Below are 25,446 nucleotides of genomic sequence, written 5' to 3'. Positions count from 1 at the left end.
TCAACGCAAGAGTAGGAGCCGACCACATGGCCTGGCCCACCTGCCTTGGAAACTTTGGGAGAGGAAAGATCAATGAGAATGGTCAGCGACTGCTTGAGCTTTCGTGTCACCACGGCCTGTGCGTGACAAACACATTCTTCAAGTGCAAAGAGATCCACCAGGTGTCATGGAGGCACCCCCGCTCCCGCCATTGGCACCAGCTTGACCTCGTCATCACCAGAAGAACGGATATTGGCAGCACCCTCCTCACCCGCAGCTACCACAGTGCAGACTGCGACACGGACCATGCCCTCGTGGTAAGCAAGGTGTGCATAATGCCGAAGAGGTTGCACCACTCCAAGATGAAGGGTCGCCCACGCATCAACACCAGTTGTGCCAGCAACCCAGTTAAGACCCAGCAATTCATCAACAGGATGGAAGATGCACTCGGCGAGGGAGTGGCGGCAGATGACATTATCGAATCTAATTGGCTACGTCTCCGCGACGCCATATACAACTCCGCCATTATTGCTTACGGGAAGAAAGAGCGGAAGAACGCTGACTGGTACGAGGCTCACTGGGAAGAAATGGAACCCGTGATCGAGGCTAAGAGGAAGGCCCTACTGGCTTACAAGGTCACGCCCACTCCCAGTACACTTCAAGCTCTACGGGCTGCCAGGAACAAAGTCCAGAAGACCGCCCGCCACTGTGCCAACACCTATTGGCTAAACCTGTGCAGAAGCATTCAGGAAGCCGCCGATATAGGCAACGCACGAGGAATGTATGAGGGTATCAAGAAGGCAACAGGCCCAATCCCCTCCAAGATCGCCCCCCTTAAGTCCAAGACAGGTGAGGTCATCACTGACCAGGAACAGCAAATGCGGCGGTGGACCGAGCACTACCTCGAGCTGTACGCAACGAAGAACACCGTAACAGACACTGCTCTTAACGCCATCCCAGACCTACCAGTCATGGAGGAGCTAGACACCCCACCTACTGCGGCAGAGCTCAGCAAAGCCATCGACCGCCTCACTTGCGGGAAAGCACCAGGAAGCGACGGAATCCCTCCAGAAATCCTAAAGAGCGGGAAACCAGTCCTGCTACAGCCGCTCCACCATCTACTCTGTCGCTGCTGGAAGGAGGGTTACATGCCCCAGGATATGAGAGACGCCAACATTATCACCATGTACAAGAACAAAGGAGACCGCAGCGACTGCAACAACTACCGGGGCATCTCTCTCCTCAGCGTCGTCGGCAAAGTATTCGCCCGGGTCGCTCTTGCCCGCCTGCAGACCCTTGCTTCCCGCGTCTACCCAGAGTCCCAGTGTGGCTTCAGAGCTGGCCGATCAACAGTGGACATGATCTTCTCCCTACGCCAGCTGCAGGAGAAGTGTCACGAGCAGCATAAACCACTCTACCTCGCCTTTATCGACCTTACGAAGGCGTTCGATCTGGTCAGTCGAAGCGGTCTCTTCAGCTTGCTACGGAAGATTGGCTGTCCACCACATCTGCTTGCTGTGGTCATGTCCTTTCACGACAACATGCACAGCACGGTGTCCTACAACGGCGCAACCTCTGAGGCCTTCCCAGTCAGCAGCGGAGTAAAGCAGGGCTGCGTCCTCGCGCCTACGCTGTTCGGAATCTTCTTCTCCATGCTCCTCCAATACGCCTTTAAGGACTGCAGCGAGGGTGTCTTCATTCACACCAGATCCGATGGCAAGCTCTACAACCTGGCCCGTCTACGAGCCAAGACCAAAGTCAAAGAGGTGCTCATCCGTGAGATGCTCTTCGCCGACGACGCAGCCTTGACATCACACTCCGAAGAGGGACTCCAGCAGCTAGTCACTTGCCTTTTCCACGCATGCAAGGAGTTCGGACTAGCCATCAGCCTGACGAAGACGAATGTTATGGCTCAAGGCACGGGGACTCCCCCATGCATCACCATCGACGGATACACCCTGGAGGTTGTCAACGACTTCACTTACCTCGGGTTCACCATCTCGAGCTCTCTGTCAGTCGACTTGGAGGTCAACCGGAGAATCGCCAGGGCAGCCACAGTTATGGCCAGACTGAACCGGCGAGCGTGGAACAATTCCAGCCTCACTGAGAAAACCAGACTGCGCATCTACCAAGCCTGCGTACTCAGCACTCTCCTCTATGGCAGCGAGACGTGGACCACTTACGCAAGGCACGAAAGGAAACTCAACAGCTTTCACATGAGGTGCCTACGACGGGTCCTGCATGTCGCCTGGCAGGATAAGGTCCCCAACACCGAGGTGCTGAAGCGAGCCAATATGAGCAGTTTGCATGCAGTTCTTAGCGAGAGACGCCTCAGGTGGCTCGGCCATGTCAAAAGAATGGATGCAGGCCGTATCCCCAAAGACCTCCTCTACGGCGAGCTAGCAGAAGGCAAGAGGATGACAGGGCGCCCAAAACTGCGGTTCAAAGACATCTGCAAAAAGGACATGACACAATGCTCCATCAATCTCAACACATGGGAAGTTCAAGCAGACGACCGCCTAGCCTGGAGGCTCGCGGTCAGGCAAGGTACGTCACGTGCAGAGGCTGCGCGCAACGACGAGGCGGTCCAGAAAAGATCGAGGCGGAAGCAGCGTCAACAGCAGCAACAACGGCCATCTGCCTTCACCTGTAACAAGTGTGCCAGGGATTGTCACTCCCGAATCGGACTGCACAGCCATTCTCGGCGGTGCAGATAGTCTCTCAAGAAGCTACGCCATCGTCTTTCTAGACGGACGGCTGCCGACGAAACTATATTTTTGTTACACCGAGGAAAAAATATAATTTTCATTGAAGGAATTATTATACAATTAGGAACTTCTGTTTAACAATACAATTTAAATGATGGACTAAATTTTCTTTTCTTTTTTTTTTTATAAAGAAGAAAGTACTTACTTCTAAGATTATGAAGCAACATATCTAGTAAAGTCATAAATTTTGAATATTGAATAATAGAAAAGTCCATGCCTCTGGCCCACAAAAATCCAGATACATAATAATCCAGTAGAATGGCTTCTTTTAAAGAGGTTTTAAGGTTTTTGAAATTCAAAGACATGGCCAATTTTCTGTAAAAAAAAAAAAAAAAAAAGAAAAATTCAGGTATTAAAATCAAATTAAATAGTGGATATTTCCTTTTCTGTTGTGAAAACAAATATTTTTCCTGAATGAAAATTCTATAACATCCATAATCTATAAATATTTAAAGTTATATCTAAATTCTAAGTCCAAAATGACATTCAAAAGAAAAGAGAGAGAGAAGTGTGAGCAAACCATTTTTGATCTTCTTCCTGTACTTTTCATTTTTTAAAAAGATTTTATTTTTAGAGAAGGGAAGGGAGGGAGAAAGAGAAACATCACTGTGTGGTTGCCTCTCACACAGCCCCAACCAGCGACCTGGCCGAGGAATATGCCCTGATGGGGAATCGAACCAATGACCCTTTGGTTTGCAGGCCGGCACTCAATCCACTGAGCCGCACCAGTCAGGGCCTTCATTCATTTCTAATTCTCCTCCTCCTCCTCTCAGTCCTCCTTTCTCTTTTTCCATCTTTGAAGTATAGTAACTACTACAATTTTTTTCTCTGAAATTCAATGTCTTTTTCTATTATGCAATCAAGTTTCATTTTCTTCTGACAATATTCTAGAACTAGATTGTTAAATATTTGTTTTTTTAAGTATTCCAATTATGTATATTAACTCATTTTTTCTATAGCTATAATTTTCTCTCTAACCTTCAAAAAATGTTCAAATCAATTTCCTTTTAATTTTACATATTTTCTCATTTTTGTCCTCTATGTCCCTCAGTGTTTTCAGTGTTAATTCTCCCTTGGGCTGCTTATAAATGTTCTCTCTGCAAGATGTTTCCTTTTCTACTCTGTTTTACACATTCTATCACCTTTTATTTCTTATTATCTCTTCCTTGAGTTTTTATATCTGTTTCACACTCTTGTAGTGATTGCTTCATAAGTTTTTTTAAAATTCATGATAAATATCTGAACTTATTTTTTATCTGCTCATGGCTCTATTATTCTGGTGTATTTAATTTTCCTATCAGTTATTTTTCATAGTCTTCAATCTTTTTCCCTTGCAATATCTTTGTTTGCATATTTCTTGTTAAGTACTCAGACCTGGCCGCATTTTCTGTATGAAATGAGTCAATGATTCTAGTTTTACATTTTTTAAGTAGTGGGGGGAAAGGAAAAAAATGTAGGATAGGTTTTCTTTACTACCACATAAACAATCTGTTTCCTGTGATCACGGGAAGGATCTGCTCCAGGCCTGTAAAACCTGGTCCTGCTGTTGCAAACATGAGTTCTCGGGATGGCATTTCGGGGTTGTCTGTTCAGCTTGGACAGTAAGTATATTTTTACCTCATTCTAAAATCTTCAAATATGTACATCCTTCTAGTCCTTTCTTCTACACTTTTGCTTGATCTAGATGCTTCCGGCACTGATCCTCATATTTTGTGGTTTGGGCTTTCAGCATGCTTCTTGTCTGAACAACGATGGGATTAGTATTCCCTCATTGCTTATATGTGATTTCTGAGAGAGCATGTGACAACTTTATACTGCTGTTTGCAAAAAGGGAAGTCCTTATTAATCACAGCATTAAATTAAATTACATGATCAGAATAAAAAATACAGCAGGATTGAACAAGTCTTGGAATAAATAAAGCTGAAACTGTGTTTAACTCTCTTATATCCACTTCATCTATAGTTGGATCAGGGTAGACCTCAACCCCAGAAGGTAGTTCTGACTCTTCTAAGCCAGTCATGGTAGTCTCACCCCCTTCCCAGAATGCCATATAATGCCATTCTGTATATGACATTCTATTGGGTACTCTCCTGTATTGTTCTAATTAATTCACAACTAAGGATGAAGGACATTTTTCTGTAGTACAAAAATATAAAAGAGAAAACAAGTAGGTTTTGATTGCTAATGACAGCCATCTTAACCATAAGATTGTGCCTCATTTCTTAATACTATTGAGTCCTTCAGTTAATTAATTCTGGATTCAGTCTATCTCTGAGTGTCCTGTTATGTGATAGTATACATATGTGTGTGTGTCTTTTCTTTATTTTTTAAGTCAATATAATCAGTTTTTCATGTTACATGCAACTGAACGCATCCCAAGTGATATACTTCATCAAACACACAACTTAGTTGGTGGATACACATATGAACAGGCAAGCACTCTGTAGGAGGAGAGGCTACCTTAGCAGCCAGGCATCTTCAATTTGCATTGGCTAAATTTATTTTTCCATGTTTAAGGTACAATATCATTTAGTCTTAAGTGAAAGTCAGTAAGAAAACATCTACAATAATAAAATCTTCTGGTATTTTAACAGAATCAATAAATAGGCCAATGGAACAGTAGAAAGCCCAGAAATAGACCCAATATGTTATGGGAATTTGGTATGTGACAGAATGTATTTCAAATCAGTGAGGGAAATATGAACTCTTCAAAAATGGTGCTGGGACCACTGACTAGCCTTATAGAAAATAAAATGCTACCTCACCCAATACACTAAAGTAAAATCCAGAAGGTTTAACTAAAGCAACAATGCAAATTAATGTTTTATTTTGGAATCATGTTCTTTTCACTCCCTAAATTTGGTTACTTGTCACTCTACTGATTTCTGTTACCTATTCTACTAAGGAAAAGTCTGAGACCTGCTGAATTATTGTCCTGCCTACGTTACTTTTTTTACCCAAGGGGTAAGGTAATGTACAAAGTTTCATACAGTATTATTAAAATATTAAAATCAATGCTTATAGTTTATAAAGTTGAAATATTTTTCTGATTCATTATGTTGGATGTATATTCAAACATCTTCTAATTGCTTTAATCTGCATTTTGTTTAAGTTTTCTTAAATATGTTTTCCACATTAGTGGTTTAATTTTCAGCAAGGTAAGTTCTACATTGGTTTTATTCTCTAGGTTCTTACCTTAGTTCTAAGAACTTTTTATTTACATATTTTATCATCTTTTCTTTAATCCATTGTTTTGTAGAACCAATGCCCTCTTTTTTCACCAACTTTTGTTTGACATTTTCTTCTGCTTCTAGCAGTTAATCTTCTTTCTAAGTGTACTCTTCATCTGCCATCTCCATGCTATGTATTTTTAAAATCTAAATATTTGGCCTGAATAGTTAATTTGTTTTTTGCTTTTTATTTTTATTTTTATTTTCAGTGTTTGATCATATGTGAATGAAGGTAACTACTTGCATAAGAATATTTGGGTGCAATTTCTTTGACATCCTCCACCTTTGCTGTCGCCCAAACCCCCTATACTTCTTCCCATAGTACTACCGTTTGGATCTTAACCTTCAACTTGAAGTCGTCGTCGTCTCGTCGGCAGCCGTCCGTCTCGAGAGACGATGGTGTAGCTTCTTAAGAGTCTATCTGCACCGCCGAGAATGGCTGTGCAGTCCGACTCGGGAGTGACACGGTATCTGTCTCCTCCCGTGTTGAATCGACATCTTGCGATGTCGCTGGAGTGTCCTCTCCAGTGAAGCTGAAGCTACAGAGCCTGGGCAGGGTGATATGGAGGGTCTGCTGTTGCCCATGCAGCAGACCCCCCCTCTCTTCGCAGCTGAAGGATCCAAGGGAAAGACGGAGTCAATACAGCTTGGCTTCAGGTGCGCCGCAGGAGTTGCCGGTGTTGACTACAACGTCGAACCGCCTTAGGGACTCCGGCTCCGGATTTTCTGTCGGGGTTTACTCCCCTAGCCTTTCCCCTGAAGAGGTATGCCGCAAGGCAGCGGAGGTTTTTTGGAGTCAGAGTTTTCCTTCTCTGCAACTTGAAGTATAGGGCTAAATATTTAGCATTTTTATTTTTTGTTCAGTCATTCCACCCCAAAGGAAATAATGCAGGGAGGCATTTGGAGCAAGTGGTTTGAATGCAGTTTCCATACCCTACTGGCAAATTTCTAAGCTTTTCTTCTGGGGATAAGGAGAGACTAAGCAGGGCAAAGGGGAGAGATGCTCTCAGCTGTAGAATGAGAAAATGCAGGGAAAGTGAAAGATGCTTAAGAATGACTTAGGAAGTTCTGTTACAGTGATAGGTGATGTAGTAACTATCTCACCAAGAATTTCAGTAAAAATATTACATTATTTTTGCATGCTCTTGAAATTGGAGTGCGATTTATTTTCTAAAATATGATATGCAGAAATAAGCCTTAAGGTAAAAATTGAGCAGTTCATGAAATCCCAGTTATAGAAATGTTATTAGAAGATCTCTGTTATTTCTGTGTTTTCATAGTTATTTTTAATTTTGTTGTTATCATTTTTTTTCAAAAATGTATTTGGTAGATCTTTAAATAAAATCAGGGTTACATTAAAACATTATTCATAGTTTAGGAGACCATGAGAAATGTACCCAGACATTTAGCTTTACTTGAAGTATAATCCACAGATATGTTTTAATGATACTTAAATGTTTTATTTGGTTGGATGCTTTCATGACATATAATTTTTTAATTTTAAAAGGTAGGAAAATGTGATAATTTACTATAATTAATTTAAATAGGTTTATACCTTTGTAGACTGTATGCTTTTGGCATATTTATTTAACTTAGTAACAAGATGCCTAAATTATATTTCTGTTATATTGAAAGGTACTTAATCCCCATTTATAATAACATTATTTAAAATAGAAAGTGAAAGACTGATTGCAAATATTTCAGCATTACTTTTACAAAAATCATATTAAAATTCTCAAGAAAATTACATTGCAAAGAAATGGCTCCTGATATAACATTGCTACCATTTACCCAAAATTGATGACCTAAAATTTGAAATTACTTCAGGTGAATTCTCTTAATGAGACAGTATAAAAGGTCAATCTCTGTTGAACCTGCTTGTTTCTATCTTGCTCACTTCTGTATCAACCTCTATATAATTTCCTTTGTCCTAGACTTCACCTCTTAAAGATTAAAATACTTTTAGAATTTAGATATTTAACAACAAAGACAATGAATAATTGAAAAAATGATTGTCATTGAAGGTATGATACACAGTACGACTTAGATGTGGTAATAAATAAGTCTAAAAAGCATTTGTTTGTAATACCTTTTATTTGATATTAACTGCATTTAATATAACATCTTTTATTTATAATATTTAATGAAAATAAATTTAAACTATATTAAATATCTGACATTTGCAACACATTATTTTTCCTAGTATTAAATACCTAGCTTTTGCATTTCTATGACCAACATCATTTGGGATTACCTAGTAATAGAAAACAATATTTTACTTCAATCGTAAATAATCAGTGATGCTAATACAATGGGTTTTACTAATCAATTCTGACACTAAACGTTAGAATTCCCAATGTGCTTTCATGCCTACAAAAATGGTAAAATTGCCATGAAATACTTGTTTTAAAACCAGCAAAAAATTTTATTGGCTAATAGTTATAAAGATGCAGATAGCAGCAGTATGGACAAATCACAAATCACCCGCATTTCCTGCAGGATTTGCAGGCACTGGAAGTGAACAGCATCTTGGGAAAGGCCTGTCAATGTCATTCACCTGTTCTTAATATGCCTTCCTTTCTCAGATTTCTCTTCCAGCCAGTAAATCTGTCATATTTCCTTCTCAGTAGTAAATCACCTCTATTCCATAATATTTGTGCGATTTGCAAATGATAACCACTAACAGAGTCATTTTCTATTTGTCTATTATAGTCCACAATATCCTGCTACTATCTGGGGGACTGGCCTTCAGAAATCTTACACTGGGATGCTAATGTCTGGAACATCACATTGTCCCACACATTATAGCCAATCAAGATTCCATTATTAGAGCCAGATGATTTTTAAAATGAATGATTACTAAAATCACCATTTAGGAATTTGTGTGTTGGATATATCTGGCTAGAGTTCTAAGTAAATGTTCTACTATAGAGACCAAAAAGCTGCTTTTATTTTATAAAACCCTACTCTCAGTTAATATTAACAAGTTGGTTTGAAATGCTTATCTCCCATAAAGAAGACTGCTGAGCATTGCCAAGTTAGTTGCTTGAGAATCTCTGTGTTCCAAAGTTTGGAGATATTTAGAAAAAAGTTTAAAATTTTTAATAGAATATCATGGTCATTTGTAGATGCAAAAGTAGAACTGTTCTATATTTGGCTGTAATATTGAAGTGCTTACTTTTGAACTCCATCTATGTCCTCTGCTAGCATCTCTGTGATTTGGGCAACTGAAAGAAAATCTGGAGACAGAATTTCTTCATGCTCCTGGAATTCAGCATCTCTCTACAAAAAAAAAAAAAAATGTTATGAGTTAGCTCAATTACATGTTTTACATATTAATCCCAATGATATCAAAATTTGTTCTTACTGTGGTCTAGTTGCTATCAGGAAATTTTTTTTAATCCTCACCTGAGGATATGTTTATTGATTTTAGAAAGAGAGGAAAGAGGAGAGAGAGAAACATCAAAGAAACATCAATGAGATAGAGAAACATTGATCAGTTGTCTCCTGAACAGACCACAACTAGGGATCGAACCTGCAACCTAGGTATATGCCCCGACCCACGATCAAACCAACAACCTTTCGGTGTATGGGATGATGCTCCAAGTAACTGAGCTACTCAGTCAGGACAGGAAGAAAAAAAAATTGAGACAACAGTCTCTTAGATAATCCTTTTTCTTTTCTGTTTTTAAATAAAAGTTAAATGGCTAAATCTGTCTTTTGTGCATATTTAAAATTGGGTGATGGTTTTCAATTAACAAATATTTTTAATATCCACATATCCCTCATTGAATTTAGGGCTCAGGAGAAGACAAATACAAGTAAGAAAGACTTGCCTCAAGAAGCTTAACATCTAGTGAGAGGAACAAACCAAGGCAGAGTTTAAAACAAGAAAATAAACTGGTGGACCATAAAAAATGTGGCATTCAGTCTAAATGAAGGGACCAGAATAGGGATAGGACAAAGAAAGTCTATGGACAGAAGGTCCAGGAATGTTCTTTGGGAGATTAGGCCTGGATAATGCCCCAGGTGACTGAATCAGTGATGCCAATGTGACAAAGAAATGACAGTTGAGTGCCAGTTCTGTAAGTATTAAGTAATTCATAATGGTGCCTAGGATACAAGTAGGGGACTAGTTGTGCATAAGTGGGACGTCGCCAATGGGAACCTACTGTGGGAGATCTTAAATTTAATAATTCAGTAAATATTTATTGAGTGATTACAAGACACAAGATACCATGCAAAGAACCATAAATATTTTCTACCCTGGCAGGTTAAAGACTGACAGGCTAAAGAATTTGTTCTAACAGAGTAGCAACTTTCAACATTTTCTATCTCATGGCACACATAAACTAATCACTAAAATTCTGCAACACACCAAAAAATATATTTTTTGTCAATCTGACTAAAATAAGCATTATTTTGATTCATTCACACTGGACAGTTATTGTTGTGTTGACTGTTTTTTTTTTTTTATTTAACAATCTAAGGGGAGAGAGGTCAGTGCTCTTAAGTCAGATTTTGCATGTTTTAAAACTCAGTGGCACAATGGTTGAAAATCGTTGTAATAGAGGCAAGGAGGCACCCATAAAGTTTCTGAGCAGTGGAATGGCAAGGTAAATCTGTGCTTCAAGGGTAGTTTGTAGCAGGGAGAGGGAAAGACCAGAGCAGACAAAGGACACACTGGAGGAGTTAAGTGAAAAGGTTGTTAAAACAGTTTAGGAATGAGGCATTGGGCAGTACTAGGCTCTGTGCAGTGTGCGTGAAAAGAAAGGGGTGAATGTGACATACTACATATGGGGGACTAAAAGAGGGAAGAAGCAATGGAGATTCTGAGTTTCTGAAACAGATGACTAGAAGGAAAACGGCCTTCAATAGCACATACACCACCTTTGCATGACGTAACATCCTCTTTAAGAGCAGGAAGTGCTAAAAGTCTGCAGGACGGCACAGCCCTGGGCCCACGTGCACCACTTGTGAAGACAGTATAGTTTCAGCTCCTGCTCACCCCTCGGCTGAGCCCTTGTGTTCAGAGTACAGTCGGAAAAATCATACATGGTACTCTTGTTATACAGAATAGAAATTGGAGTTCTGGAGGGTGATGCTAGTTTCAAAAAGGCAAGATAATGAGTTTGGTTTCAGTGGTTGAGTTGAAGATGACATATGCCTATCTAGGAAGAAGTGTTTAGAGATTAATTAGAAATACTAGACTCAGAAAGATCAAGTTTGAAGATCCTGGCTTAGGAATCACTGCAAGTGTGAGAATGGATGAAACTGACCAAAGCCAGAGCAGGAAGAGAAGAACATGAATGGGATGGAAGAGGAGACAGACACAGAGGAAGGGCAACAACTCCATAAAAATCAAGGATTGTAAGATTTGAGGGAAAGAGGGTGCAAATGTTTTCAAGTCAATAAATAGTGATGTATCTTTCCATGTGAATAAGCTCCAATAAATAAGAAAAGCAAAGAAATGCTTTGTTATACTTAATGAGACCATATCCCAAATTTTCCTTATTCTTTTCCCAGAGTAGAAAAATCCCCAAACTGGCACTTATTGGTAATGGTAATCAGCTTAACGTTTGTATTTAAATTAGGTTGTTATATTTTTATTTTTTTAAATCTAAATTTAGAAATGAAATATACTACTTGAATAGCTATCTTTTTGTAATCTAGGATTAGCAAATAACCTAAACTAGGTTATTCTATTCGAGTAAAATCTCAAAAACTCAAAAATACCTGAGTATCTAAAATGTAATAATGCTTTGCACCTAGTAGGCATTCAGATACTTGGAAATTAAATGCACTCAATTTTTAGGGTAGTATTTTAGTCCATAATATATGACTATATATTTGTTTAAATGTTTGTTTTTTTATGTATATCTTTATTAGTAGCAGTAAAGTATAAGTATTCCTGTACTGTCAATCCTATTAGATTATAAATTCTCCAGGGACAGTCATTCAGTCTTTTACTTCTTTTTAGAACTCTACAAATCCTAGTCATGTCCACATAGGCTGCTAATAGGCTGTCTGAATTATCTCCCGCATATGATGACACTGTTAGATGACGCAGCGCGATGAACAGCAGGACTTGGATCTGGAAATCTCATGAGGTTTGACTACTGATTATTTTGTGACTTACAGCAAGTCTTATGAACCTAAATTTGGATTCATGTTAAAAAATCATTTTGATATGTTTTAATACCACACAAGATTGCAATCATTATTAATAATGGATAAGATATACATAAAAGGTACGTTATACAGACATTCAGATCAATTTAGTTCTATTTAAAATTTTTCTGGAAAGGAAAAAATAGGTCACACAAGAACTACATGAAAAAGAATACAATAATCTTAACCTTTTGTATAATAACAATTCTAGCTAATATGCCTATGATTAGTGCTTCATTTTTATTTTTATTTTTAACTAAAACTTGATAGATTAAGATAATCATCTTGTAGGAGGGTTTGCCTCTGGTTTCTTGTTTCCTTTGTTTTAAACTGAATTCCTGGACCTGTTTTAAACTAGAGCTCTTTTGTTTGCTTATAAAGTGGTTAAAAATCTTTAATCTTTTAACATATACATTCTACTTTGCACAAATTGAAGATAAATAGAAAATTCATGAATAGGCTAATAAAAATGCTGATATGTAATTGTGGCTTTCTCTGTACAATTATATCTCTTACTAGGAAAATCTGTAAACTAAACTGCGGTATAACTCATTTTACTCCACCACCTGGTAGATTTTAGCAGTTTTTTCAGAAGTAATAAAATTGAAAGCCTAATATTATTTGCTACGTAATCTTTTCTCTGAATTTTTTCTCTAATGTCACCTAAACCTTCCACATTGTACATACATCTTCCTTCTAGAATTTAAGGTTTCTGGGGGCATCTTTGTATCCATCACTGGTAATGTCTTAAAAGATTCTTAATGAATGTTTCACCAAAGATGACTAAAGAGGGGTTTAACAATCATAGAGAACATAGGGTGATCTACAATTTCCACACTTTAAAAGACTTTCTTTAAGCCTGAAAATAAGTGAACCAAGAAGCAGCACTGTGTTGAACCATATTGGAGCCTGAGGCAAAAGGAAAAAGAATCAGTAATACCAATGCTATCTTTACTTAAAACTTTGATCTATTGGGATTTTTTTTTGCATTAACTTTGATTTTTTAAATATTGCATTAAAACATAGTTTACCTTTCCCACTGCATATTTTGGCAACCCTTAAATTTGGTGCCCAAGGGGAGTGCCTCACTCACCTCACTATAGTCCTGTCCACATAATTTAAGAAAAAGAAAAAAAGACCTGAAAGAAGGATAAGTTAAAGCAAGAGCTAGTTCTTTAAAAATAATGAATAATATAGGCAAATCTTTGGCAAATGGCATTAAAAATAAAAAAAAATATATAAATATTGCCACATAAGTGGAAATGCACTTAAAATTACTACAAGGAAATGGATTTCAGACTTCCAGCCAAGATGGAGGCCTAGACTGACACACTCCATCTCCCTCCACAACTAAGAAGGAATAGGTCTACTGCAAAACCAGAAGTTCCAGAAAATAAAGCTACATGGAAGTCCAACGTATGAAGTTATAAAGAAGTGGTGCTCGTCCAGATGAGTAGGAGGGGCAAAGCCAGGGCAGAGAGGGCAAGCTGTGTTGTCAACAGAAGCTGCAGCAATGGCAGCAGGATGGAGGTAAGCACAGACACCCGTATTTAAGGGGAGGTGAGAAGCACCTGGGGAGCACCTCTGGCTGCAGACCAGACCTGTCAGCTTGCAATTCCAACACTGGGGAAGGCCACAGGGGGTGGGGACAGAGGAAGAAGCTCCTGGTATCTCAGCGGAGAGTAAATAGCAAGAATCCATCTTGGACCCCTGCCCCCACACAAAATGCCACAGTGTGGTAAGAAGGGTCGCCCAGTAGTGAGGAGTGCACAGGGCTCTGCCCCTTATAGCATACAAGGTGTGACAGCCCCACCCAGGAAGCAAAGGTAAACACAAAACTGTCAGGATGGCAGAGATCATGGTAGAGATCCCAGCGATGCAGCTGACCAGCCAGCAAATAGCTGATCTAATGGATTAGCAGATAGGAAATCTTTCCAAGGCACAGTTCAGAGTTTTGGTTCTAAGAATGCTTACAGACCTGACAGCAGATCTTAAACAAGACGAGGAAGGAATGAAGGCTAGTCTTGCTGAAACGAACAAAAACACATACAAAAAAAGTGGTGAGGGAGAGAAAATGAGGTATCAAATCAACAAATCGGAACATAGGGTAGGAACAAACAGTCAACCAGTGCAGAAAGAGGAAGTGCACAAAAAGTGAGGAAAATGAGGAGAGGCTCAGAAACCTATGAGACAGCTATAAGCGGGCCAACATCTGAATCATAGGGTTGCCAGAGGTGAAGAAGAAGAACAAGAAATTGAAAAATTATGTGAAAAAATAATGAAGCAGAACTTCCCTAACTAGGGGAAGGAAATAGACTTACAGGTCCAGGAAGCACAGAGAGTTCCAAAAAAACTGGACCCAGGGAGAATCACAGCAAGACACCTTATAATCAAAATGTCAAAAATTAAGGATAAAGAGAGAATCTTAAAAGCAGCAAGAGAGAAGAAGAGAATTAAATACAAAGGGGTCCCAATAAGACTATCAGCTGATTTCTCAAAAAAAAAAAAAAAAAAAAAAAAGGAGAAACAAGATGGCAGAGGAGTAAGTGGAAGCTACACTAACTTCCTCCCAGAACTAGTCTGGATTTACAACGTAATTTTGGAGAAATCATCTGGAATAACCAACCAAACACCAGCTGGAGAGAAGTCTTATAACCACGGAGAGACAAAAAAGGCCGCTACATCACAACGTGACCGGTAGGGAGTGCGGAGATGTGGAAGGGCTGGCTGGGCTCACACGGGTGGCAGCTGAAGGGACTGAGAAACAGCTCAGCAGCCAGGCATTCCCCCTGAGAAGGGCAGGGTCTAAACCCCCAGCTGGGCTTCCCAGCCTACAGCAACAGAATGGAAAGTAAAATAGTATCCAGCTGAGAAAAGCGAAAAGCCACAGGGTTTCTTGATAGCCGGAGAGAAACAGCTGGAGAAAAAGAGCTCTTAAGTGGATCACATACAAAAATATTTTGGCCCCCACTTACCCTGGGCTCAAGCGGAGGAAAGGCAGAGAGGACTGGAGACGCTTGGGGAGAGTTTGGTGTGGTGGCTTTGAGGGGAGAGCTGGGGAAGTGGCTGGCCGGGTCCCAGTGCTGACTCATCCCCACACTGCAGGCAGACCATTCCCGGCCAAGTGACGTCAGCCTGAGGGGAAGCAAAGGCCCTGCCTACAGGAATTAAGCTGCCACACCCACGGTCCTTAAGCCTGAAGGCTAATCACAGATTGAATAGATTAACAACTAAAGAAGCCAGACAAAGGCAATAGATCCCTGGAAGTCTCCAACAGGCTGCCTAGGCCCAGACTGGTACAGGATCTGACGCCACCAGGGGCAGATCCAGGAAGTGCAGATCATTCTAAGAGCACCAACAAACAATAGGAGTCACAAAAATGGGGAGACAGAGAAACAACACCCCATCGAAAGGAAAGGTAGAGTCCCCAGAAAGAGTGCTAAATGAAAGAGAGGGGAGCCAACTATCAGATATGGAATTGAAAGCATGGATTATGGAGAAGCTCAATGAGCTCAGCGGAAACTACAAAGAACTCCAGAAAAACTACAGTGAACTCCAGAAGAACTATAAGGAACTTACTGAGAACTATACCAGCATCAAAAAGGACATGGAAGCTATCAATAAGAGCCAGGAGGAAATGAAGAATATGATCTCTGAATTGAAGAACACAGTAGAAGGAATTAAAAACAGGCTAGAGGAAGCAGAAAATCGGATCAGCGAGCTGGAGGACAATGTAGACAAAAACTCACAGACAGTGCAACAAAATGAAAAAAGGCTGAACAAGACTGAAGAGGCTCTAAGACAGCTGCAGGACAACATGAAACGTAATAATATCCGTATCATAGGAATTCCAGAAGGAGAAGAAGAAGAGCAAGGGATAGAAAACCTCTTTGAAAAACTAATGACAGAAAACTTCCCTAACATGAAGAGAGAAAGAATCATGCAAGTTCAGGAAGCACAGAGGGTCCCAATGAAGATGAACCCCAACAAGCCCACTTCAAGACACATCATAATTAAAATGGCAACATTCAAAGACAAAGAGAGAATCCTAAAAGCAGCAAGAGAGAAACAACTAATAACATACAAGGGAGCTCCAATAAGGCTATCATCAGATTTCTCAGCAGAAACACTACAAGCCAGAAGGGAATGGCAAAATATATTCCAAGTAATGAAAAACAAAGGCCTACAACCAAGAATACTCTACCCAGCAAGGCTCTCATTCAAAATGGAAGGTGAAATAAGGAGTTTCCAAGACAAAAGAAGGTTAAAAGAATACATCTCCACCAAACCAGTATTGCAAGAGATGCTAAAGGGTCTGCTTTAAGAAGATGAAGAAACAGAGAGAGACAGAGAGGAACACGAGTACAAAGGGGGAAAATGACAATGAATAAGTACTGAAAGAAAGAAGGCACTTCTACCATTTGCAACAACATGATTGGAACTAGAGAGAATTATGCTTAGCGAAATAAGCCAGGCAACAAAAGAAAATTACCTTATGCTATCACCTGTTACAGGAAACTAATGAACAACACAAACAAATGAGCAAAATTGAACCAGAGGTATGTAAACGAGGAATAAACTAACAGTAACAAAGGGGGAGATGGGAGGGAGAGAAGTGGTAAGAAGGGGAAGGGTCTAGTCAAAGAGCATGTATAAATGACCCATGGACATGGACAACTGGGTGGGGACTGAATGTGGGAGAAGGGAGGGACAGGGTGCAGAGAAGCAAGAGGGGGAAAAAAGTGAGACAACTGTAATGGAAAAACAAAGAAGCAGAAAAATTTTTAGTGGGGGGAAAAATAAAAATATAAAGAATAGAAATGCAAGTTCAGTGAATATTAGAAGGACAAGGTTTTTCCTTCACACTGTATATATTTTCTCCCTATCTGATCCCTCTAGAATTTGGCATTCTAAAGAAGTAAGTAATGACTTAAGTTTCTTTGCATAAAACTAATAAGACCAGTTGTTAATAATGATTTTTTTTACTAAGACTTTGACTGGAATGTCATGCCTAAAGGAGACATGCTTGGGCTTTGGTTGTTACCAAAAAGCCCTGAGCAACTGGGACTGACTTTCAAAGGTAATAAAAGTCCACGAGATAAAAGGCCTGGTACCTTGGATGGATGAGCGGTCCATAGCAATATTTCCAGGGAAGGAACGAAGGTTGTTTTCCTGAAAGATGGCTAGAAGGGACCCTAAGGCACAATGGAAAACCAGGAGGACCTGGAAAAGACAGGTGTTTACAGGCAAGGCTGAATGCCAGGTATGTGGCTCAGCTTCTGTGCCCTGAAGGGCAGACTGAAGGTCACCCTAAATGTTCCTTGCGTAAATTCCAGCAAAGCAGAACTAAAGATCATAAGTGATCATTTGCTGCTCTTGTTGTATTTATGCAAATGAACAGGATAAATTAAAAATGAACTTAATGCAGTCCCTTTAATGACAAGGAGGGTAATCTTAGGGAGAAAAATCAAGATTCAAGGAAGATCACAATGCCCAGTGGTAGACTATAAAGTAGTGCAGCTAACCGTCTTTAAAGTTTCTTTTCATTTAAAATTTGTTTTCATTTGAAAGTTAAACTATGTCTGTGGCATTATCAAAGATGTTTAATTTACAGGCAAGAAGAATGTCAAATGCCTTGCAACTGGATGTCTTTCCGATAAGACAGTCCTACAGATCTATAAACTTGTGTGTGGGTTATATTACATAAATTAACATGTGTTTTCTGATTTCAAAGGGCGTAAGCCTATGATCTCATTACCTGAGTGATTGTCTGTACGTATAGGCCTCACTTAATCCTGTCTGCATTGCTGCCTCCTGAGACTCAATGGTTTGGCTGAACTAAGTGGCTGGGTTGGTGAAGAACGGGGTGGTCTGTGGGCTTCACATTAAAACTGGTTTCTCTTTTCTATCCTAATGGCTTGGACAGAAAGAGCCCAGAGGCCTGAGAGGGGGGAAACCTAAAATATTTCCCTCAGCCCAAACTAAGTATAATGGGCAAAAGGGTTTTAGACAGATGAGATGTACCTGGCATACCTTCCTCCAAAGAAGCCCTTCTTTTCCCTAATGTGGGACATTGAAAAATTAATACCTGTCTTTTGTCATCTAGTGGTTACGGATTGAACGATGTCCTTTAACCCTGTTGCCCCCAGAATACAACAAGGATGCCAGCCTGTTAAACCAAGCATGCCGTTGTCCAGAGACAGCCAACCAACCTAGAGTCTGCACGATCCTTCCCCTTGTAGGAAGGCCACCCTCCTCTCCACATCCCCACTCTTATTAGGGATTTCTTGACCCAAGGGTAGGTAGGACGATGACCATGTCCAGCTTGAAGCAGCTAGAGGAGCTCGAGACCTTCGTCCATTGTCCTTTATAAGATTGTAAAGGGTCTTAAGTCTGAGAGGGAGGGATTGTTATTTTTTATTGTTAAAATATTTAACTAATTAATTAATTATTTTAAAACAAAAGAAGAAGAATATATGAAAGGGTGAGCCATGGGCATGGACTTGGGGAGCGGATTGTCAGGGAAGGGGGGTGCTGGGCGGGGGGGAGCAAAGGGGAAAAAATTGGAACTATTGTAACAATATAATCAATAAAATATACTTAAAAAATATAACATACATAGATTGAGATGGAAAGGCTGCAAAAAGATATACCGTGAAAACATTAATCAGAGAAGGAGTGGCCATATGAAATATCAGATAAAGTAAATTTCAGATCAAAGAAATTTTCTAGAACCAAGAAGGAACATTAATAATAATAAAAGAATCAATTTTATGCAACAACAACAACAACAACAAAAAACCAACTCTGCAGGCAAGAAAGGACTGTAAAGAAATATTCAAAGTAATGAAAATCAAAAACCTACAACCATGATTACTTTACCCAGCAAAGCTGTCATTCAGAATAGAAGGGCAGAGAAAGTGCTTCCAGGACAAAGTAAAACTGAAGGAGTTCATCAGATCCAAACCACTGTCATATGAGATGTTAAAGGGACTTGTTTAGGAGAAAGAGGATCAAAACTACGAGCATTAAAATGAAAACTGCATCACAACCACCAACAACAGAAGCTAGGGAATCAAAACAAAGGCAAACGAAGTAGGCAACGAGAGTGGGAAAAGGATTATAGGTGTGGGGAACATTTCAAGGGGAGGTCAGCAGGGAGGGGAAGGAGGAAAGGTAGAGAGATGGTACAGGAATTAAGAAGCATAGTAGGAGGGAGTGGAGTAGACAGGAAGATGTTGAGAAGAACTTTATGCACAACCAATGGGCATGGACTAAGGGGGAGGAGGGGTGTCACTGGGTGGAGGGGAACAAATGGAAAAGAAATTGGGACAACTGTAACATCATAATCAATAAAGCATATTAAAAATTTTTTTTAATTACAAGGAAATGTGTGATTTTGTAGGTATATGTAAATTATCCAACTTGACCAGGGGAAAGAGAGAAAACAGAACTGACTAAACATGAACTACATTGAAGGTCGATTTTTTTAAATGTCTCTGTGCCCAATAATTTTACACTTGAAATCCTACCTAACAAACAAGAACACATAAATACTGCTAAGTGTAATAATTATAGACTGCAGATAATTCATTTTTAAGAAGTCAGCATAATCTATACACAAAAACCTGACCTAGCACAAGAAGAAAATTATAAACCAAAATCATTAACAAATTTGAGATGCAAAAATTCTTATTAAAATATTCTCTTAGAAAATTGAATCCAGAAATTTACTAAAAGAATACTAAGTTGTCATTGTGACAAAATTAGGTTAAATTCAGAAATCCAAGGATGGATCATCATAAACAACTATAACATAACTTTGAAAGTATTTAATCACATGTAGGAACTAAATCTTTAGTTCCATTGCATTGCATTTATACTGTAGGAAGAACTTAATTTTTTAAATTTGAAGGTTTCCAATAAATCTTTTTTATCAGCTCCTGTTATTAAACTTTTCATAGTTTGTAATTTATGTTCCATGCCTTTCTTATTATGTTTATAACCAAGTATAGCTTAACCACGTTCTTGCCATTTCCATTTCTAATTAATTCTAATATAGAGAAAAGCAATTGGCCTTATATGTGTGTTACATGTAACCTTATCAAATTTCTTATTAGCTTAAATCATGCAAATATAGTGTCAGGTTCCTAGGTATGCAATCATGTAATCTTTACAACTAAAGTTTTTTTAAATTTCCTCATTTCTAAAATGTAAACCACATACTTAGTTTTCTTATTTTATTAGTTAGAACCTCTATAATACATTGGATTACAATGTTACTAGCCAGAATCTCTTTTTTAGTTCCTAGTTTTTCTACAAATAGCTTTGGTATTTCATCATTCAACACAATGATGTTTGGCAAATAATTTTTTCATGTTTGGCTTTTCTTTTTTTATTCATATTGTACTGAGAGTTTTGCCACTGAAATCTAGCAATGCCTGTTATGTATTTGAATTCTCTATTCTGTCCATCTGAATATTTTGTCCATTCTTGTGCCCATTCAAGTATACATATAATGTTATAATATGATAGTGGCAGTCAGTCCCTTCTCTACAAGCAGAGAGGATAGTTTATTTAGTAAATGAAGCTACCGTAATTGATGATTCACATCTAGAAGAAAACAAAGTAAGATCCTCATTTAAAATAAGCAATATACATCTATCAAACATTAATTGTAGCTGTGTTAAAAACCTAACTTTAGTATATTAAAACTTTAAATATTAGAAAAAGATTGAAGATTATTTGTGCAACCTGAAAGAGAGGCTGGAGAAGGGAGATGAAGCAAGACTTTTAAAATAAGACAGGAGACCCAAAGACCAATAGTAATAAGAAAGACAACCCTAAATGTTAGCCGATATCTCCACAACCACAGCCAGTATTCCCAGAATCTGATAAATAATACTACTGTATATTAACATTTTGAGGTACATTAGTACTGTTTTCTCAACAATATTTTAAGCAATATTTTGGCGTCCTCCCCTTAGCCTTGCAGAGGTTGATTTACACTATATGCTGTGAATGGCTTCAGTAGATACCACTTGAGTAATATGAAATTGCAGAAACCTCATCATTTTTCTGTTCAAGTTGAGCCTCTAACTTGCCAATAATAGAGTGGGGGCTGTTTTCAAGGTCTCTAGAGACCCCCTAATATACAGAGAATTGTCAATGGCCTCCTCCTGGGCAGGCTGAGGATCTCTAAGACAGATGACATTCATCTTTCCACTCAAGAGTATGTAAGTTAAGTGTCCTCCTGTGCGGATCAAGGCCTGAATGCATTGCGGAAATGTCAGCTATCAGGGGTTGTGGTAATGGGAAGGGACATAATTCAAAAGAAGCAATTGGGTGGGAAATTATCATTTACACTTTTTTTTTAGTTCTCTGATGTAAATTGAAGTACAGTCCTTTTAAGCATACTACTTAAATGATTATATTTACCAAACAGTATTTTTGAAGATATTAAGAAAGTCAGTTTATGAACAAACTAATGATAAAAGATTGATGATTGAATTCTTAGTATTCATTTATAAACTCATTTACAAATTAACTTATAAACTCATTTCACTTATATGACTATAGCAAATGCTTATTTTCAGGTTTTTGTTATTTTTCTATTCTTGTGCATTTATACAGACATCTGCTACTAGTTTAGCCTTACCTTTCAGAGGGAGACATTTACTCCAATGTTACTAAAGAACCTGGATTGTTAAATTCAGAAAGTTGGCAAGAAGAGTTAATGCAATGTCATAGGAAAAGTATTTTCCTGGACCTGCATTTCATGCCTACTTATTTATGGTATCTCCCAGAGTAGATTTTAGTCTGTGATAACTACCCCTCCTGGCATATGTCAGACCACCTGTGATTTTAATTAGTTATATTTTATTGAGTGCCTACTATGTGATTGGGATAATTGGATATTTTCATTCTAGGTATTGGCAACAAACAACAAATGGGAAGCCTCAGACTACTGGAAGCTTATGGTTTATTTCCAATAGACTTGGCAAGAAAAGAAATATTTCACTACAGCTTCTTTCAAATGACTACCTGGTCTATCGACTAAGTCAATTTGAATACCGAATTTATTAGAAATGACACCTTAAGGGACCAGGTCTCAGGGGTTCAACTCTGGAAAGAACCTGATCTGAGAAGAAACTTTCAGTATCTAACTGAAAAGCTGTGGCCTTGGGAACAGACACCAAGAGAGAGAAGTTTTTGCCACCTTTTCCATCTAACCCCTGAACCCTCCAGTCAGCACAAATGGGCAGCTGGCAGAACTTGTCATTCTAATGAATGACACAGCTCTGTAGATCAATTCTCTTCTCCGTGAACTACAGGAACTCTGCTTTAATTAGAAAGGAAACATGGAATTTCCACCATGCAGAGTATTAACCTGTTACTGTTAGTAACTGAGCACAGCTAAGTGAGTCTAAGTTCCAACTGGATTTCTTAAATTTGTTACTAACTAAAAGATTAAGCATATCTTGAATGATTATAGGGAAAATCTGATCCTTGAAGAAGTTAACAAGTGTGCCTACCGATAGTGCTAACATGGCAGATAATCATCTAAGGTCTGGAACTAGCTAATTCATCTGACTCATCATCCATTATAAAAAGTGAAAATTTTCCCCTGGAGCATGACATTTCTTTGCATCTTTAAAAAAAATTGTGGGGTCTTTCTTTCTTCCTTCCTTTCTTTCGTTCTTTCTTTCGTACAGATTCATTAAGCCCTCAAATTATCAGCCTGTTTAGAAAGGATGTTATCTACATGGATAAGTACATGTAAGTGCACACTGACAATTATGCACTGTCCTAAGTACATTTTTGTATATATTTAAATAAAACAATTTCATTGGAAAATTTTCTATGCCATTTTTGAAATTGTATTACCTACATTCGAGATAACAAGGGAGTAACTGGCTTAGTAACCAGTTTATCACATTAAAATGTATTTTTGAAAATATGCTAGTTTCAAAGGCTCATAGGAGAGACAGCATGCCTTTGCAGTCTGCAGATAGTAATGGAAAGAGTCTGGGTTGGGAAAGACTGTATATCTCTGAGCAAGGAACTTAATTATTGGCTCATTTCTAATATTGTAGCTAATATTTCCTTCTACACAGAAAACATTATTTAGACTAATAAGGGAGTTGAGCATACAACGTCAATATAACATCATTTACCTTTGGGGCCTTAGAAAAATTAAAAAAAAAAAAACTTCATAGGAACATCATGTGGGCTTAGTGTATGAAGAAAATAATTTTTAGTAATAACTGGCATAGCAGGCATGTTCTCAGTAAGTATCTCAGGATACTAAGCTTATAAGTAATTAAAGTTACCTAAAGCCCATCTATTATTGAGAGCTGATATTGGGAGGAACCTAAAGATAAATATTGTGCACAGGCAACCACGAGGGCCGAAGGAGGTTAAAGAACTTTCCGGAAGACAAGCTGGTTGGTGATGAACAACTAAGCCATAATCAGAATGTCGATTTTCCAGGCGTTCCTCCTTTGTCCAACCTCTTATCATGTATTTATTTATTTAGAGAAATGGTAAAATAATAAGGGAGAAATCAAGCCCTAGCCTTCAGATATAATCCAGTACCTATGAAGAGTTATTTTCTGACAACTTTTCACAAATCGGAATTGTGATCATTGAAAAAAGACTTGAGTAGATATTTCCAAAAGGAACTGGCTGGCCCATTTAAAATTACAAGACCCCTTTTTAAGTGCATCGAATCCGGGGAGAAGCGCCTAGTTATCAGGTCCTTTAGGCCTGAAAACGATCCGTCCAATCAATGGAGGAATTGCTACAGTTTGTACTGCAGGGCACCACGCGGGGCACGCCAAGGCTGGTAGGACGTGGCAGGCTGGCGGGCTTCGGGAGCGCGGGGCGGGATCTCCGGGGCCCTAACACCGCCCCGGCACGCAGCACCGCCCCAAATCCTCTGCCCTCTAGGCTCGCGGCCCGCCCAACCCTGGTCGGGGACGCCACCCCGCACTGGCCTGGGCCCCCCACCCCACAGGCCGAGGGCGTGCACTCAGGGGTTGCAGGTACCGGGTGGGGGCGATGTACCACTGACTCGGGCGAGGCTCCTACCGGGGTCGCCGGCGTGGGGGTCGCACCCCCTAAAGGTGTTCCCAAAGAAGTCGCCATGATCTCGCCGCTGCAAAGCGGGCCCTCGTCGCCTAGGCAACCGGGGCGGGGCCAGCGTCCTGGGCCCGGGGAGCTGATCCCGGCGCCAAGCGGTTTCTGGTCCGGAGCCTGGACCGCACCTGGGAAGGGGCTGGGACTGGCTAGTGCTGGGAGCGGGAGACCCTGGTGAGGTTGTTCAGTGGCGCTGCTGGGAAGGCCTTTTAAATCTTTGGGTAGAAACAGACGCATTCTTTTTAGTAAGAGTGGAAGAAGGGGAAAAGACCCCCCCCCCCAAAAAAAAAATCCATTTAAATAACAGCAATTTAAGCGAGCTAATATATGGAAGTTTCTAATGCTAATGCATAAGTTCTCAATAAATGTTCAAGTGAGATGTATTATTGGAACTTTACTATTGATTGACATTTGATTTTGAGGAATTATTGCAATTTTAAGGTGCCATGTTATTATATTTAAAAAGAAAAGAGCTTCCTTATCTTTCAGAGATGCGGACTGAAAGATGTACAGTATTGATGATGAAATGATACAATGTATGGATTTACTCCAAAGTGATAAGGGGAATAGAGGTATAGTAGGTGAGTCAAGATTAGGTACATGGTGGCGAGGGTGGTCGTTATAGTATTCGTATGTTTGAAATTTTTCCATAATAAAAACAATATAGTTCGTGGCTGTATGAGTATTCCTTTCTGGATTATACCTGTTTTGAAAATAAGTAGTACTTTGCTTGTAATTACCTGCATGGATGTTGCTGCGTAGGAAGCTTAGTGTAAAAATCAAAATCAGACATTATTTAAGTGCTTCAGTTTTGCCATCTGTAAAATGGCATAATGACTGCCTTATAGTATTACTGCAAGTTTTGTTTTTTTTTAATCCTCACCCAATCATATGTTTATTGATATTTTGTTGTGGGGGGAAGGGAAGGAGGGGGGAGAGAGACAGACAGAGAGAAAGAGAGAGAGAGAGAGACATAGATGGGTTTCTGTATGCACCCCTACCAGGGATGGAACTGCAGCCTTTTTGGTGCACAGGACGTAGTTCCAACCGACGGAGCCACCCAGCCAGGGCTACTGAGAGAATTTAACATGTTAATATATGGGAATGTTTAGAACAGGGTCTGGCTCCTGTAAATATTAGATATTGTTAGGGTTGG

At 39.4% G+C, this 25,446-nt stretch overlaps 1 protein-coding gene across 1 annotated transcript in view; it reads right to left on the bottom strand.

Moving 5' to 3' along the window:
• Window positions 1-24,302, bottom strand: part of CABCOCO1 (ciliary associated calcium binding coiled-coil 1) — a 127,156-nt gene extending 102,854 nt beyond the window's left edge. Inside the window, exons 1-3 of the mRNA XM_090279299.1 lie at window positions 24,219-24,302; window positions 9,157-9,260; window positions 2,893-3,062 (exon numbers count right to left, since the gene is read on the bottom strand). Coding sequence (XP_090135425.1) covers window positions 2,893-3,062; window positions 9,157-9,260; window positions 24,219-24,299 — 355 coding nt within the window. The 5' untranslated portion in view covers window positions 24,300-24,302. The remainder of the gene's footprint in view (window positions 1-2,892; window positions 3,063-9,156; window positions 9,261-24,218) is intronic.
• Window positions 24,303-25,446: the final 1,144 nt, after the last annotated feature.

Source organism: Furipterus horrens, unplaced genomic scaffold, assembly GCF_987537825.1.
Source record: "Furipterus horrens unplaced genomic scaffold, mFurHor1.1.pri manual_scaffold_5, whole genome shotgun sequence".
NCBI classification, from domain to species: Eukaryota; Metazoa; Chordata; class Mammalia; order Chiroptera; family Furipteridae; genus Furipterus; species Furipterus horrens.
Note: the sequence above shows the minus strand (reverse complement) of the source record. Positions and strands in the feature narration are given on the sequence as shown.